We start from the raw sequence: 17,203 nt of genomic DNA, 5'->3' as shown, positions 1-17,203 counted from the left end.
GCTCTCACAGCTTTGATCTCAATGTACATCAAATAGCCAAACCGAAAAGAAATGCATGATCTCTGGGGTGGAAAATGAATAATTGTGAACTACTGTTTAATACCCAAACTGGTGATTTTTATTTGGAAGTCTTATACTTGGATACTACCTCTGCCCAAGCTGGTAGCGAGCTGCATGCACCTTTACATGCGTTGTTACATTCAGGTAAGATATTTAGAAAGCAAGTGATGCATTCTGAAATGTTACCTATCCATGCTGTAAAGCATTTGCTCCCGGTCGGCTGCGTCAGTCCATTGCCTAGCTTCTGCCACTGAGCATCATCCCTATGCTGAGGCTTCTCCTTTTTTTGGTACTTGCTGGGGCAGCTCAGCCCCAGATGTTTGGATCCCAATCCCTGGCACTCCCTGGCTTGTCTTGACTTCCCCACCTCTAACACCATCATCCCTGCATTCCTGACGCCGGAGAAAATACACAAAGCATGCCTACTTTCCACACTCCACATGCCAAGGCAGTCGTGTTCGAAAAGTTACACAGAAAAGGCGCAAAAATGAAAACTTACCAATATAGAAATACCAACACCATTCCCTTACCCTAAGCTTTGCTTCAGCATCGCTTGCCAGCTGAGCTCCAGAGGCCAGTGCTGCCACTGTTTGTTTGGGGGACACTTCTTAGAGGTTACAGGAGCCCAAAGGGCTGCTCCACAGCACCGGGGCCGTAAATCCTGGCACTCGGACAGACTGACCAACCTCCAGAGCAAACACAGCGCAGCCCTTTCCCCTCTGCTCTTCCTCATTGTCTGTGCTTGCCTGTCTGAGGCTCCCTTGGGCAGTAAAAGCTTCTCTGGGCCGTGTTTCTCCTTTCACTCCTCCACCCGTTCCCACACAGAGGCCTTGTCCTGAGGGTGTCAGGCATGCATCTGTCACTCTCCGCCACAGGGAGACTGTCCCCAGCCCAAAGGCAGTATTTAATCCCCTTCAAAATATTTATTTCCAACTAATTCACACTTTGGTATTATTGCAGTCTTCCATCTCTTGCATTTTCTCAAAGTTCTTCAGCTGGGAACGGAAAGACAGATTTTTACAACTACAAAACAAGCTTCCAGACGGAAAGCTGTTTTATGAATTACTCTTTAAACAAACAGGGAAAGGATTTAGAAGCCAAAGGGAAACACAGCAGTGATGACAGCCAGGTCTGAAGCCTACCTGATAACTCCTGCCCGTTTTTCACCATCCCCTCAGCCACAGCACATAATATAACCATTCTGTTCTGAGCAATGTCAGTCAATATTAATTAAGGGCGCAGGCATTTTAACACAACCACCAGACTGCTCTCTCAGTCTTCAGAACAAAGGCATCATTTTCTCGCTCCTGCTCTTCTAAAATAATCTCTGTCCCTGGGTAAATTTAGATTTCAAGGGAAAGTGCAGAAGGTCTCCAAGAACCTCATTCAAGTGCTGCTTTCACTGGGGAAAGGCAGATGTTTTTATTTGCAAAAAAACAAACGGAGTCCCAGGCCAGGGGCAGACGCAGCCCAGGAAGGAGAATGGTGGCAATGGGCAGTCTGTGCTGGCTGGCAGGTTTTGTTTCTGGAATTTGCTTCAGCAAAAGGTTAATCCCTGACATGTTTCGGGGAGGCAAACACCAAGCTGCCGTACAAGCAGCCGCATACAATGAAGAGATTTTCATGGCCAGGGACAGAAAGGTCACAGACGCTCATCAAGTTCACATTTCTCCTGTGAAGCCACGGTGAACGGTAAGGTCCTGAGCATGAGCCCCTGCCCCAAGTCACATGAACACGAACCAAGGAATTTATATCCCAGAAAGTGGGGAAAGGGGCAGAAAGTTACGATGTGCAGGTGCTACAAAGGTCATCCTCTGTACCAGGCACCCCTAATCGGCCCCAGATAGCACAGTCAAGCTATGACAAAAATGAGGCATTAACAATTCTCAGCGACAAACAAATGCATTTGGTGGACGTGGGGTTTTTATGATGCTACGGCTCAAAAGGCCCCACAAACAGAAAGGGAAGCGCATTTTGTGAGCAGGTCTACAGCAAAGCAGTACATTTGCTGGCCCATGCACTGCACATTTAAGCTCAGCCTTGCAATAGTTACCAAACTGTTTAGGCTACATCGTTTATGCAGCCAAAACCAGAAAACCAGAATCTTGGGCAAGTCCCTCCTGCTCCTAGAAGAACAGGTGAGCTACAGCATGCAGCCACACTACATGACACTACAGACACAGAGGTAAGGGAAACCAGGAAGTCAGAAGGGGAAAAAAAGAAGGAATTTTGCCATTGCAAGTAAGGAGTGTTTTTTCTATCCAGAACTAGAGAAAGATACCACAGATCATTGAATGAGAATCGCCTCTAACTTCTTCCTGCCCACCGCATGCCCTTTTGCTCAAGTTATACCAAACACCACACCTGCAATCCCTGAAAAGCTGTCCGTCACTCGCAGTTCATCCCCTGCCTCCCTTCGGGAGCTCTGCTTTTGGCCAGCTCCTGGAACCGATGCTCTCCCAGCCTTTGGTACATGCAGGGTCAGAAGCAATACAGATGCAGTCACTCCTTCCAGCTTATTCTCCTGGGCTTTTCCTCTAGCAGCTCCAATCTCTTGAACTGCTCTACTCAGATAAAAAGATTGACAGCACTGTAAGAAAGAGGTGGCACAAATAAACCATCCAATATTTCTTGGGTCATATTCCGAGAGACAATCACAATAAATCCAAATTTCTTTCCTGAATTACATTGCTCGCTTTTTCCTCAGAGCTGTATTTCAGGATACCCTTGAGTACTTCCACATTTTAGTATACCATTTCCCCTGTATATTTACTAGAATAGCACTTTATCTTATATTTCTTCTTTACCTCATTCATTTCAAATCTGAGCATCTCTGTTTCTGCTTCATTAAAAACTTCTCTCATAGTAGGCCTACATTTTTTTTTAAATGTAGCTCTTTTTATGAAGTGTCTGACATGAGAAGCTGGGTATTTTTGCAATTTTTCTTCTGCCTCCACATTAACCCTAATCTCAGTGTGAATGTTAGTGTTGGAGATTAAAGCTCACTGTTACACTTTGCTCGCAATGAAATGGACTCGATCCTCATTTTATCCTTTTAGACTTCATGCTCGCAAGAGGAAGTTTACAATTTTGTGCTTAAACAAACCAAAACCAACCAAAACCATTCTGCTAACTGGCTTCAGAGAAAACAACACTGTGCAACAGCATACAGCAGTACAGTATTGCACTCCTCAAAATCCATTTTCTATTCCCCTTCCATTGATTTAACTGAGAGCAAAAGCAGACCCAGGGAAGCAACTCTCCCTCCTGATTCAGGGGAGCAGCTGTTTTCTAAAAGGTTCCGGAGTAAAGCACAGACATTTTCTCCTCCCCTTGCCTTTCTGGAGCAAGATAACGTGATCTGGGTGAGGCCCAGCCCTGTGGCAGCGGGGTGGAAAGCACCCTGAAAGGACATCCCATCCCACTGCCCCAACACCACTCCCCGTCCGCATCCCCTGATGAGCGATTATCTACCACCTCCTACCGATGATGCGTCTCCCAGTGCAAGCCAAAATAGAGAATAAAGCTGGACTGCAGAAAGGATCCGTGAGCGCCACCTTGACTTGTGTTAACACACAAATGCTTCCCTGGGTGGTAGATGACAAGGAAAACTTCCCTGTTTGCTTATACTGGAAACGGCTGCCAAAGTGACACGGGAATGAAGCACAATGGTTACATTAATGCTGCTGTTTGCTGAAAACTTCTAAAAATACCACAGTTCTCTACTGCTGCAGTGTGTAACAGCTACCACTGTACAGCCGGCATGCCTGCAACACATTCTTAATACGCATTAATTCTGATCTTATTTTAAGAAAGAGAGTTTTTTCCTTAGTCCCTGGTCATTTTTGATGGCAGGAAAAACCACCTGCCCAAATAATCCTGCCTTCTTGTAGGATTTACTGAAACCATTCTCTCTAGGAAAGAAAAATCATTTCTATTTACATTACCTAGAAATAAGAACTCCCTTCTATCAGGAGCGCTGGGAGTTATTCATAGCACATGCTGACATACACACAGGCTTTCCTACTACTGACACAATGGAAATTTCTCAGCTGGAAGGATTTCTCTGCCCTCCTGCTGGAGGTGCATTACAGCCACAGCTTCTGTGCTCACACCGACCAACTCGAAGTTGAAATTTTCACGCTACAGAAAGTTTCAGTGGATGCAGGATTCTGCAAACAGATTCCAGTATATACTAACAAATTCCAGTATAAGCTGCTTAGATGTCAGTATCTTTGTACGACTACAAGTCGCAGTGTTGACGAACACATTCAGACAGAAATGCCACAAATTTCATCTGCTCTTTACCCTGGGTCAACTTGTAGCTTTTGGCATATTTTGAAAAAGGGATTTGCCCCCTTCATCACAAACACAACATCCCTCTTAACCGCCGTGTCTCCCTTTTCTCGCCCGGGACAAAAGCAAAGAGCACACGGAGTACCTCTGCTCCTCACTGCTGCTGCTCCTCTCAACTCCCAGGCTCCTTGCCCGTTTGTCAGGATCGCAGGAGACGCTGGTTTGTCCCGGCACAGCCCCACCTTCCACCGCTAACGGGCCGTAGCTGCGTCACTCTCCTCCACTGGCCCAACGTATGTTTTATTTCCATTAGGGCAGCTCAGGCTGCTGCCTAAACAGCCCCAGACAAAGATTACGCTGCCGCAGCGGTTTCTACATGGAAGAGCCATTCCCCGTTAATGCCTGTTGTGCCTGCAGCAGCAGGAAGCTGCTCCGTGCAACCCTGTGACCTGCAGCGGGCAGGGGGAGCGAGACGGGGCCGCCTCGACGCCAGCTGGCTGCCATCCGCCCCAGGGCAAGCTGTACTTCAGGGCCGCTGCTCAAGACTTTTTCAAAACTCACTTTAGAAACCTCATTTTGATTCACCAGATGTACAAGTGATCGGTGGAGGGGAAGCAAGAGAGCAATCTGCTGGACTCCACACAGGTCCAGATATAATCACTTATTTCTTTTATACTGAGTACACAATGACTTGGTTCTCCAGATGTGAAGAGCACTAAACAAATCTAAGCAGATTCTTTCAGTTTAGTTACATAACTAAACGGTTTCAGCTGCAGTAAGAGAATACTCTGAGTGCACTCAGTGTGTACACTACGCTCAGAATTAGCCAGAACTGATCCAATACATCATTGAGCTGGGAGGCACTGAACTAGATTAAACGTATCCGAAGCCCCACGGCACACATAACAAAAGGGACAGACAGCACGGCACTGATTCTGCAACGACGGCAAGTGGCATCGCTCCTACAGATTACAGGAAAAGGACATGCTTGTCATCTGCTTTTGTGATGCTGATATCTCTGTACTAAAAATGCTCAGGTACCTACCGCAAGCAAGTCGATCTTTGGTGCACTGCATTTTCTAGACTAACGCTACGCTTTTACCCTTAAGCTGCTATTACAAGGTATGCACGCAGGCAGTGAGCACCTGTCAATTCTGTTCTCAACAAACTAGGAGCTAACAGAGCACCAAAGACAGTTTTCAGCAGTGACATCTCGGCGTTTTGCCTTCCAGCTCCAGCAAGTGATCAGCTATGCAGTACTGCAGCTTGACTGCTTAGGGCCAGTGAGTGCTTCCTGGTGTAGACTGCGGCTGCACAGTGACTTTGGTCACATTAATTAGGCAAAAACCAAACAGGCAAAGGCTTACACACTTCCCTGCGCAGGTGCTCCACCACTGGGAATCCTACCACCGGCTCTGAAGACAGGCTGCCAAAATTAAAGGTCAGCTCCACTCCGTCCTCCTGAAGCCTTGCCTGCCTGTTTACAGAAATGGACTTATCCTAGTTCAGAGTAAGGTGCGGGAGGATCACTGGTTCCATCTGCAACACAGCAGACACAACACAGGCAGACAACAGGAAAAAGGGGTAAGAAACAGAAGGGTTTGTGGTGTTCTCTCTCCTCCTGAAGAAAGCAAGCTTTTGAAAGGTGGAGAGCTCGTAACACTGAATTCATCTGCCAATGTTAGTAACTGAGTGCTGTCAGGACTGAGGTCATCTCAAACTTTGATATTTTCAAAATAGTCAATACCTGGAAAAAAATGCTTCATCTGCTGAAAAATATCCAGGCATTTCCTTTGCTAAAAATAAATTACGTCCTACATGTTTAGTATCTAAAGAATCCAAAGCCAGGCATGAGGTTCCAGCTTGCAATGCCTTGCTCTGTTGCCTGTTTGCCTCCTTTTGGGGTTATTTTTATTGGGAGGACATGGAAGTACTGAATGGCCAACACACAAATGAGTGCTCAAATATCTTACAAAATGATCTTTTACATGTACAAATCATCAGATAAATACAAACACACAGTATTTGTGAACACAAGGCATTATACACTGTATAGTATACAGCAGAGGAAGAGTCACCTCAGCTGTATCGATTTAAATTTCATTTAAACAACTACATCACTCTCACATTCCAGTTCTGGCAGCAATAACCACAGGAGATGAGGCAAACAGTCCCCACTGCAAAGTCACAACTCCAGTTTGTTGTAGAGAACAATACCTGCCAGACACACATCCTGTCCTGGTGCCTGCAAACGGAGAGGCTGAAGGCTTCACGCTTCAGCATCTTTGCAAGCCTTAGGTAACACGGTGCCCTCAAGTTCCCCACTTGGTTCCCAGTGTTCACATGCCAGACTGTGGGTCTCTCTCTCTTCACTTCGGTGCCATTTTTGTCTGTTTTTAAATGAATACTGCGATCACCTGTTCTTGCTTGTATTGTCTTATCCCACCCCATCATGATCTATCACAGACTCTCTGTGTCAGCCAACTGCATGTTAGAACTCCCCCACTAAAGTCTCAAGGCAGGAATTCAAAGCAATTTAATAACAGTAACTGCTGTTTCAAAACTGCACAACTATCCTCTGGCAGCAGAGTTCAAGGCCACAGGAACCTGTTGCCATTGCTGCAGCCTTCCTTGCTTGAAGCTTTCTCTGGGGAGTTGGGGAACAGGTAACAGCTCGCTGGAGCTGAGCAGCTCTGCTCTCCAAAGACAGGTGTATTTTTATTACTCATCTGCTGTCAGATGAGTAAAAGAAAACACAGTTGTGTCAAGGCCTTCCTTCTACTGACCCACTGGGAAAAAAAAAAAAAAAGTTTTATTTTCCAGGAAGATCAGAAGAAGAAAACATGAGCTACAAACATCAAAGCAATCAAATGAGCTAGAGTTAACCCACTGATTCTCATTCACCCATTTTGCTGTTGCATGACTGCCCTCACTATTACACCTGCCTATCTATCCTGTGCTTGGTAAAGAAAATCGAACAACTGCCGAGGACTTCAGTAAATGAAGGCTTTGCCTTCCTTACTCCAGACTGCTCCCTGCTTCTTGACAACTCGGACAGCTCCTGAGAGCCAGCCTACCATCAGCTGAGGTGATCAACCAGGTACCAAAGGGTGGAAGAGGTTTTCCGTGTGGGATGGAGCACCAGGAAGCGCAACTGATTTTCACTGCCGCTTCAGCCCTTGTTCCTCGGTGGTCCTTAAAACTGGGCATCACATCGTGTTACCAATAAATGCCACTTTTCTGGTAAAGCAGTTCACAACAACACAGTTGGAGTCTTTTTTCCCTTTTGCTCAGGCCGGAGTCAGCAGCATCCCACAACCAGTACAGGAATGACGGCTGTCTCAACAGGACATGCTGCCCCCTCCACAGAAGCTCAAGTTACCAGGCTTTACACCAGCAGCCTCAAAGCAGGATCCGTCCCTTCCCCGCACAGCGGCATGCTGTGCAGCAGCGATGCTGTGCCTTCAGCATGGTCTGCTCTGTCTGGGCCCTGATTTTCACCACACGCAGAGCACAACAGCCCAAGAACTACATTCAGACTTCAGCTATCCAGAGCGAGATGTACAGAAACTCTGCGCACCCCCCAGGGTATACTTCTTTGCCTTAGCTTCCTATAAATAGCCCTTTAGAACAGAATGAGGCTTTCAGGGTTTCTTTCTTTTTTACCCAGTGTTGAAAAGACCTCCTCATCCATACACTTTTGTCGCTTTTAGCAACTCACAGGTCACAAAGCAGAAAGTTTCCTGACAAAGGAGACATGACCTATATATTGCCTTACTCAGCTGCATTATATCCTTCCCTCGCCTGCTTATGGAATAAAGCAAAATGTTGCACATAAAGAGGGGTTCGGGATTAGGGCTTCTGCTTGTGTCTCTTCAGTAGCTTTTTCTGCAGCATTGGTGAATTCCTTTAAAATTTCTCTACCAGATTTTCCTCATTCTGCAAAAAAGCAATTAAGAATATTTACTGGCCTCACAGGAAAGACACACTGCTTCAGTTAATTAAAGCTTCTGAAGACTTTAAGATCACCCAGTGAAGGGCTTTACAGGAATGCAAAGTGCGTAATAAACCCAGAAAATGACCCAGCAGAGACACAAAGGTCGTATCTGAAGTGAAGTGTGTCCAGTGAAGGTCTCATTGAGATTTAAACAAAAAAGTTGTCATATAAATTACTACAACATGCTTTCTCACTGTAGCTTGACTGAGATTTTACAATGTGTGTGAGCTCACGCGCTAGTTGGTGAACTGGAAGGAATGCATTTAAAGGCAATTTGCAAATCGGAGACACCCGACACAAACTGCTACCTATAAACGTCCTAACTGCTTTAAGAGCTGTAAAAAGACGCAATGAGGGCCCACGCAAGCCCAAGTAAAAATGCCCCTCACTGCTACATATCACTGGCTTAGGCAAAAGCCTAATTTTGTTGTATTAAAAGAGGAATCAACCCCTTTCAATACTACAAAGCCTGAAGGCCTGCAGCGAATGTATTTTAGAGCACTGAAGGACAGGACACCCTGAGCTGCGAGGGCAGCAAATGAGGCACGCCAGGACAGAACAAGGTGTGCACAAAGGCAGGGGACACAGCAAGCTGCTATAAAGCAAGATACCACGCAGTGGCTTAAAATCTCGCTGGCTGCCTGCCTCACCAGCAAGTCACGGATCAATGCAAATATTGTACAATCCTTGGTGTAATAATTACACAGCAGTGACTGCCGTACATCAGGGTAACCTGGGGGAGAGGCCAAGAGAGCTGTGTCCTGCCTGGTCTATCACCGCATCTCTTAGAGATGCAGAAAAAAGGCGAAGATAAAGCCGAGTTCATCCGTTCCCCTCAGGATGCTTCTAGGTTCTCCTTCAAGATGGATTGGTGCCAGCAGTGCTCACTGGAGCAGACACATTAGACACGTAAGATGCAATACTTAACTTCTGTAGAAGGAGAGTGCTCACGCAGGCTGCAGATAACATTGTGATCCAGAGCACTGAGGTTGCTGGCACTAACTCATCGCCACAATCTTCCTGAAAAGACACAGAGTTGGCCTAAAACTGGTCTGTCGACCTTGTGTGACTACTTCTATTGACTGCACGACTTCCCGCCTGCAGCATTTCTGATTCACCAGCTACTATCCAAAACTCAGATTTATAGGTTTCTGCCAGTAGCAACCAGGATGGAAAACCTGTTCGTGGATCTTAGAAAGAAAAGATGATGCACAACAGGAAAATATAAAAATCAAGGCCTAAGGCATAATCCAATTCCACGAGAATGACTTTTACTTCCAAGACTCCTTAAAGCTTAAATGCAAAAATTATTTCCTGAGGACATATTTCACATTCAAAGCAGCCACAGCTCTTCTGATTCTGAGTGCCTAAACAAATATACTGCACGTACCTCTTTTAATAAGGACAGATTTTTCTATCTCATCTTTGATCATTTATTGCAGGCTCTGATTGCACAGCCATCTCTCTCAAAATTCAAGTTATTCTGGTCTTAGTTTTACACCTTCATTCTATCTTTCCATTAGTTTTCATGTTAGGAGTGCAAAATTATGAAGCCACTAAGCCACCTTTTCTTTTACAGTAAGCAAAGATTTCAATGTCAGGTGATGGGAGGACATGAACAAGCGGCATCTGAACACACATCTCTTGCCACTGGTAACACAACACCAGCAATCAGCTCCCCAACAGGTGGGCATTCATAATCCACATACAAGCATGGCGGCTTTTCACTGTTACAGGGAACATTTTTAGCTTTTGGCCACTTCATATCAGGAAGTTAGTATTTGCTCATTAAAAGTCCAGCTCATTTGCAGTGCCAATGTCCCCTGGGTGTAATAAAGTGAACTAAGCGAAGCCTGAAGCAGAATGCAAACAAGGAAACTGAAACAACTGCTGGATGTCGTTAGCTCTTCCATGCGCTCTCAGCCAACAGTCCTAAGCACTAACATGGACGAGTATCATCTGTGCTCTCCCGAAGCATATGACAACTGTTTTTAAAAGGCATTCTCTTCTGCTTCTAGCTGCCTTTTATTCCTTTATAAAGTGTAAAATATTCAGCCTGAAAAATGCATCCCTTTTTAATTGACAAAAAAAAATCATGTCCATATTTTCATGAATACCATTCACTGCTGAGCTCAGCTTTTCATCAAGATCTATCTGCATACCTGGAGAAGGGGCAGGTTATCAGGAGCATCACGCAGAGCGGCTCTTGTCCCAACCTGAACAACCCCATGTTCCTGGTGGTGGTGAAAACCTGACACTTATTTTCATGCTTAATATCAACAACGCATTTCTCACAAGATCTGCTCCCAAGAGCAGGTGTGTTCTTGAAAAATCAGCATCAAAAAATCTGCAACTGCTCCTCTGGCAGCAGGAACGAACAGTGGGAACTCACCTGGTTACATGTGCTGTATTACAGCACTTTGTAAGTCAATAAACTCTGTCTTGGAAGAACAGGGAGCTGCAGGGTCTGTGGGTAACGGTCAGTTTAAGCACTGCAGTCATCTGCACCATCTGACTGACGTTCACAGACAGAAAAGTCAATGACTTCATTTAAGGATTAGAACGAGTTTGGTTTTGCATCAGATGGCTTAAGAAGGATGAGCTGGATTCATTACAAAATGAAGTTTAATTAATAGACTACTTCAAGTTATAATTAGCTAATGAAGTTCAGGGGAAAAAAAAAACGGAAAGCAGTTTTAAACTGAAGTATGTAACTGATTTACAGCTCTTCAATTACAGTATGTGAAAAAAGACAACGTGATAACTGCTCATCTCCAGGACTGGCTCAGAAGCCATTATTTCTTTGAACTAATGATTAAATGCCTCAATGCAGTCTGGACTTCACAATTTGCTTTTGAGCTATATTGCTTACACTTATAGCCTGCAGAAGATACAGGGTGCACTAGTGATGTGCAGTCCATCTCTTTTTCATCCCAGATTGTACAATAAAGACAGAAGGAAATTGCTTCTCCTTGAACCAAGATATCTGTCCGTTCTGTGAGGATGCATGGACATTAAGGTACGAGCATTACCCAGTTTTAGGAAGAGAGAGCAGGAGGCAGCAGAAGCCCCTCAACAGAGCAGGGCAGCTCTGCAATATCGAGAAGCAGCTCCAGAAGTGGGGTGCTCCAACACACCCTGTGGTACCACCTCTGGCTGAACCCAGCGCACGGCAGGGGACCGGCGGCACAGCGTCTCACCCACCGACCCAATTAAGAGGCTTAGGGCTGCAGGGGAAGAGGAGGAAGGGATTTTATATCCAGATACTCTGCAAACACATGCTCACTTCATAACACCTCCTGGGAGCATTGCAACTACTTTCCTCTCACCTCTCATGTGGTAAGATCCACACTACCGAAAAAAACCTTGACAGCTGATGTTTTGGTGTGTCTTCGAGCAAGGCAGCTAAGAACAGGTATAGTTTTTCTGAGGTAGTGGAGTTTTTTGCTTTAAGGACCGTGTGTCTTTCCAGCACAGAAGATACCAGAATATTGGGATCAGATGATGCAGCCACACAGACCATCTTCTGTGTCAGGCTGATTCTAGCACACAGCAGCCAGCACACCCCCACTACCCCTGTGTTTGAACCGCAGAGCTGGCTTGCCTTCACCTGTCATATGAAATTTGTGACTGGCACGCTCCAGGCTTTCACCTTTGCCACCATCGATGGCTTTGTTGATGGCTTCAGCTCCTCTCCTTTGCTGTGCTGCTCTCTGAACTGTTTCATTATTTGGCCTTTTCTGCCCTTTGCACATCAGAACTTCTCAGATAACTCTCTCTGTCTGTTCAGCTGCTCTGTGAAGCACTCCAGTTGAAAGGCTACATGCTGCCCTGTGCTAACAGCACGCTGCTACGCTCTTTAGCTAGCAGCAGAAGAGCTACAGCAAAGGTTCTCCAGCAGAAATGGTGTTATCTGCTCTTGCAGTTTCCCCTTTCCACAGAGCCACAAACATTCCCCATGCAGTAACACTATCCAGGCTGTGTCAAGTGTGGAAAATAGAACTTGAAGGCTCAAAACCAGGCAAGAGCAAGATCTCTTTAGAGATATCAGATGCTCCTGTTGGGGGCTGGGATACTGCAAGCACAGCAAACCACCTGGAAAGGAACACATTGCTTCTCAGGCCAAGCAAGGCTGCAAGCACAGAGCTACTAACAAGCAACCAACCGAAGAAATGACTGGACACAAACAGGTTTGAGTTCTTGCTAAGTATTAAGACCCTAATTTTAATATCTTCTGCCAAAGGACTCGATTAGCCCCACTGCTCACAGACAGGAACAGAGGAACAACGTGTGGGACTCCAGCCCACGCGCATCTGTCCCTGCCCTGCGTGGTGCACAAGGCATCGTCCTCCTGCAAGGCGGCGTGATGCCTCCTGCCCAGGCATCTTCCAAGACGAAGGAGTGGCCACAGCAGTGACAGCTGAGAGACTTGCCCTTCACCCTGACTTGGGTTTTGGGCCATAAAATCTGCAGGTCCCATTTCCTCCCTGGTGGAGTCTGCTGCTTTTTAATACAAAGCTGAGTCATAAGCTAGCACTTCACGTGCCTAAACTGATGGCTGAGTTGTTGATGTGCTCACTTCAGCAAAGACTAAAAGAAGAAACTACTTACAATCTGGGTAAACACAAAGTGAGGAGACACAGGAGAAAGGTGTACACAAAGAAATTGGTAAAGCATAAATATAACAAACTCTGCAGACAGGGATCTACAGAAGATCCCAGGGAGAGAACAGCAAGTGCTGGTGCTTGCTTAGGGCTCCCCATCCAAGCGGTTTGCTTGGTAGCAGCCCACAAAACACTCGGGATAACAGGAGGAGGCAGACCAGCACACGGTGTTGACTGAGACATTTCCAGTCCTCCTTTACAGCAGTTGCTAATGTTTGTGCATTTGGTCTCCATGAGCAGACATACAGCTTTGATCTACACAGAGACGTACAGCGTCTCCCAGAGATGTGCTATTTGCAATAGCACTAAACAGTTGTCATTGAAATTCTTGTGAAATCTCATCTACTTTTTCCAGAATTAACCCAACTAATTATAATCTTAATTATTCAGAGCATATAATAAGTTCTAGAGTATGTGAACTCAGGTTGCTGAATTCAGATAATGGAGTAATTGACTCTTCATTCCTATTGCCTTCATTTAGTAATCAGTGTTGTGACTGGCAACTCAGTGATCAGTGTTAGAAACTATTTCTGGAGGAGGTAAATCTAGTTTGCCAGCATCAATGAGAACAAATCAGCAGACTTTAATTCTGATATTTGATTTTTTTTTTTTGAAAGCCCTAAAACATCATTAAAAATCTCATCTCACATGAACATGACTAATCACAGCCAAACGTCTTGACTCAGTCCATACAAGCTTAAGGCCAACACATCTTATCAATACCCTGTTTGTGCCATCTGCACCATACACACCCAAACACACGCATCTAACAGGAACACGCAGAAAGCTTGGCTGTGAAGCTGCCCCTTTGCCTCTCTTCAAATGCCCCTCCAGCAGAGCTGGGTGACCACAGCAGCTCCGAGAGCAGTGCAGGGCCCTGGCCGGGACAGCCCGTTTCGGTAGCACACGTTCCCAGTATGTGGAGGAGGTGGCAGCAGCTCGGCCAGCTGATACTCAGACAGGGTTGTTAAACACAGACTTCGTGGGAATTCAGCTGTGCCCCTTCCTCGTGCATTCCAACAACGCATCAAAAAAGAGGCATGCCATGCTCTTTCAAGATAATATTTTCATAGATGGTACCATACCCACAGTTGTTTCAAAAAGCAGCTAAACGTGAAGGCTCACCCTGAAGTCTGAGACTGACCAAAGCAAGGACTTGGCAAACATTACACAACCGAGTTGAAACAAAAGGCTGAAAACACAAAACAGCTAAGCATAGACAACTACCCCAGGTACATCACGTGTGTGAAAGTTTCCTTCCCTAACCCCAGTTGCTGTTCCCGTGCCCTGCAAAAGCCAGGAGCTCCTGTGCAACCAACATCCTGAAGCCCTCTCTCCAAACGAAGCACGCTTTAAGCAGCTGCTACACGGCATCAGCTCCGTGAACCGAGGAGGCAGCGGGCAGGATGCTGCCGAAATCCGGGAGCTCATCTCCTTGGCAGTATCACAACAGGGCCACGGCACACCACGGACCACCAACCCTCCGGGAAATAAACCTGACGCCCTGAGATCTCACCTGGCATGAGCGCACGCTGGCAGAGGAGTCAGCGAGGGCAGGGGCACCGCGGGCGCGACAGCCAGCACCCCGGGGCTGCCGCCAGCCCTGCCCGCGCTCCCGCTATCGGCTGGCTGGCGGCCGTCCCTGCCGTGACTCCATCGCCTGGGAATGGCAACCACCTCGCCCCTGGGGCTGCGGGCACAGACCTCGCGGGACCAGCTTCCTTGGCGTGGGACTGAGCCGCGCCAGCCACCACGGGGACAAAGGGAGGTCGGGATTGCTGCCGGAGAGAGGCCGCGGCACCAGGGAGAGCCGACCCGCGCCAGGCACCGCGCACACAGGCACGCACTCACGGTCTGCCAGGAGCCCCCCACGGGCTGGTCCGATCAAATCCCCTCAGCCGCGCGGCCAGTCCAAGGCAGGGTATTTTCTTTTGCGAGTCAATAAAGTTAGCAGGGAGGAAGGGGTTGTAGTACTTGGTTACAGGCTACTCACCCCGACACTCAAATGGCTGTGTTTTGTGTTGTGTTTTTTTTTTTAAAGCAGAATGCCTTCACTTCGGAAACTTCTTTTTCACTACTGCCATTTGCTAACTCGCCCAAGATACTGTAAAACCCCAGAAAAGGCTAGGAAAAAAAAGCGGAGAGGATTTAAAAGCTGACGGTCAGGACAGGAATTTACGGAATGAAATCTTTAAAGGCAAGAGCAGACAGAGCCAGCCAGCTAACGCTTTCATGCCCTGTCTCTGACCAGCGGATCCACTTCATGGGCACACCAAGGGTTACAGGATTTTACCTGCTCTCAATGAGGGCTTCTCCACATCGGCTGGGTCTCCTCCGCGTAGCTACCAGGCTGCCGCGTCTCCTGTCGGCTCCAGCAAACCCCTTGCAATCACAATGTCACAGCTCCCCGGGCCTTACAATCAAGTGGTTTGTTGTAAGAGAACTAAAAATAGTGCTGAATTTTTCGCTGAAGCACTTGCTTGAGTGAACATAGTGCCAGTCAGCTCATGCGTTAGGGAGTTGCATGCAGACCTTTAGGATTAAATACAGCCCAGATTTTCCTGGAAATATGGCTGCTGACTTTTTTAAACAGAGTTCCCCCCCCCTCCTTTTTTTTTTGAAGGACAGCAAAAAATAAATCCTTCTTTCTGACCACTCAGAGACAAAATGAGTGGAGTTGTTTTAAGAATGTCCTCAGGGAAAGAGTGAGTCACTTAAGCTGCTTTTATGATAAAGATCCCTGGAGGAAGTATATCTCCTTAGTAAGTAGTCTCCAAGTCGTTCAGGGATCTGTCTGCCCTGCTGAAAAACAATGTTTCACATTGTTGGGTTTTACAGTTTTGTGTTTGTTTTTCTAATAGTCTTAACACCTGCTTCCACCACAGAGTTAACACCAGCATGGGAACCGGAGCAGGATTTGGTACCAGCTAACGCAGGGTCTGTCCTGCAGGGCTGTCGGTAAGGTCTGTGGAAAAGAACGGAAAGCAACCCACAGGGACACTGCACATGGAAGCACACAGCCCAGGTTGCAAAGTGCAGGACAGAAAATCCGAGGTAATTATTTTGCCAAGATTCTCAGATTTGCTGTGGCTTGAGAACAATCACTGAAGACGAAGGCTGCAAAAATATCATTTGAGACACCAACACCAGTGCTGCTGCCAACGTCCAAGCTGGGATCCCAGGAGCATATTTAGATGCAAAACTCCCCATCAGCGTACACCAGACTGGCACACTTTTACACTGCTGCATGCAGGCAGACGTAGCAAATAAGCTGAGAAGTGAGAAGATGCAGGCAGCTGCTGGCAACAATTGTTTGTGGCATTATAAAAGGCTGGTAAAGCTAAAATCCATCCCCTGGTGGTTGCTTCGGTCATGAGGCAGACACCAGAGTTCACCTGGCAACACATGGGGACGTCTGAACCATGCTGAGAGTTGGGGCTCATCACTGCCCAGCTGACGTTACTCTGTAAAAGCATCAAGGATTCCCCTCTCTATCATAACGTACACCGCTGAGAAGGTGACATCTGTATCTTTACTCTGAGACTTCCTCAGGCACCATAAATTTGCAAGAAAAATTATTTCTTCACTTCCATAAAGAAACTGCCACTGGCAGAGAAGCTTTCCATAAGCAGCTGTCCAGAGCTGTATTTGTGTGTTTACATTTATGTACATACACACACACAGCTGTGAGAGAAAGATACACATATTTCAAACCAATATTTTAGGATGGATTCAAACACTAGGAAGTTGGAAAGTTTCTGGGAACAGCAGAGCAGAAATGCTGTTTGTAATATTCTTAGTTTGATCAATTTTCATATGAAGAAGCTGAAACGTAAGAGATCAAGAGTATATGGTCTGTTTGGCTGTTAATGTAGAATTGTCTCTGCGTTTTTCTTTCCCTCACGTGCTTTCAAGCACTTTTATTTTTGTTGCAAGGAGAGGAGAGCTGCAATATTTCCTCCCTTGTGGGAGGACTGGCAAATTCCTCCTACTCTTTTTCATTGCTGACAAAACATGCTGTAGACCTCTGCATCTACTTAGCAGCAGAGGCAGACACAAACACAACAGCGTCTTCATTCCTGCTTCACTCTCCAGCTATTGTTTATACAGAGAAAGAGCATTAACAGAGCACACATCTCTCGCTAATTTAGCCTCACTCTGCCATCTGCTACTTCCCATAAGTTGA

General features: G+C 46.4%; 1 protein-coding gene across 9 annotated transcripts in view; it reads right to left on the bottom strand.

Moving 5' to 3' along the window:
* The window catches only part of ARHGAP24 (Rho GTPase activating protein 24), a 181,239-nt gene that overhangs the window by 69,771 nt on the left and 94,265 nt on the right, over positions 1 to 17,203 (bottom strand). The window contains exon 1 of one of the 9 annotated variants that reach the window (XM_035547692.2): positions 15,311 to 15,607. The exons of 6 other annotated variants lie outside the window; for them this stretch is intronic. Coding sequence is in view for 1 of the 3 variants with exons in the window: in XM_035547683.2 (XP_035403576.1) it covers positions 14,534 to 14,540 (7 nt within the window). In the remaining 2 variants the exon portion in view is untranslated. Of the gene's footprint in view, positions 1 to 2,424; positions 2,444 to 14,533; positions 14,862 to 15,310; positions 15,608 to 17,203 lie in introns of those variants that run through there. 2 more of the 9 variants (XM_035547683.2, XM_035547716.2) reach the window with 2 other exon arrangements.

This window comes from Cygnus atratus, chromosome 4, assembly GCF_013377495.2.
Source record: "Cygnus atratus isolate AKBS03 ecotype Queensland, Australia chromosome 4, CAtr_DNAZoo_HiC_assembly, whole genome shotgun sequence".
Taxonomy (NCBI): Eukaryota; Metazoa; Chordata; class Aves; order Anseriformes; family Anatidae; genus Cygnus; species Cygnus atratus.
Note: the sequence above shows the minus strand (reverse complement) of the source record. Positions and strands in the feature narration are given on the sequence as shown.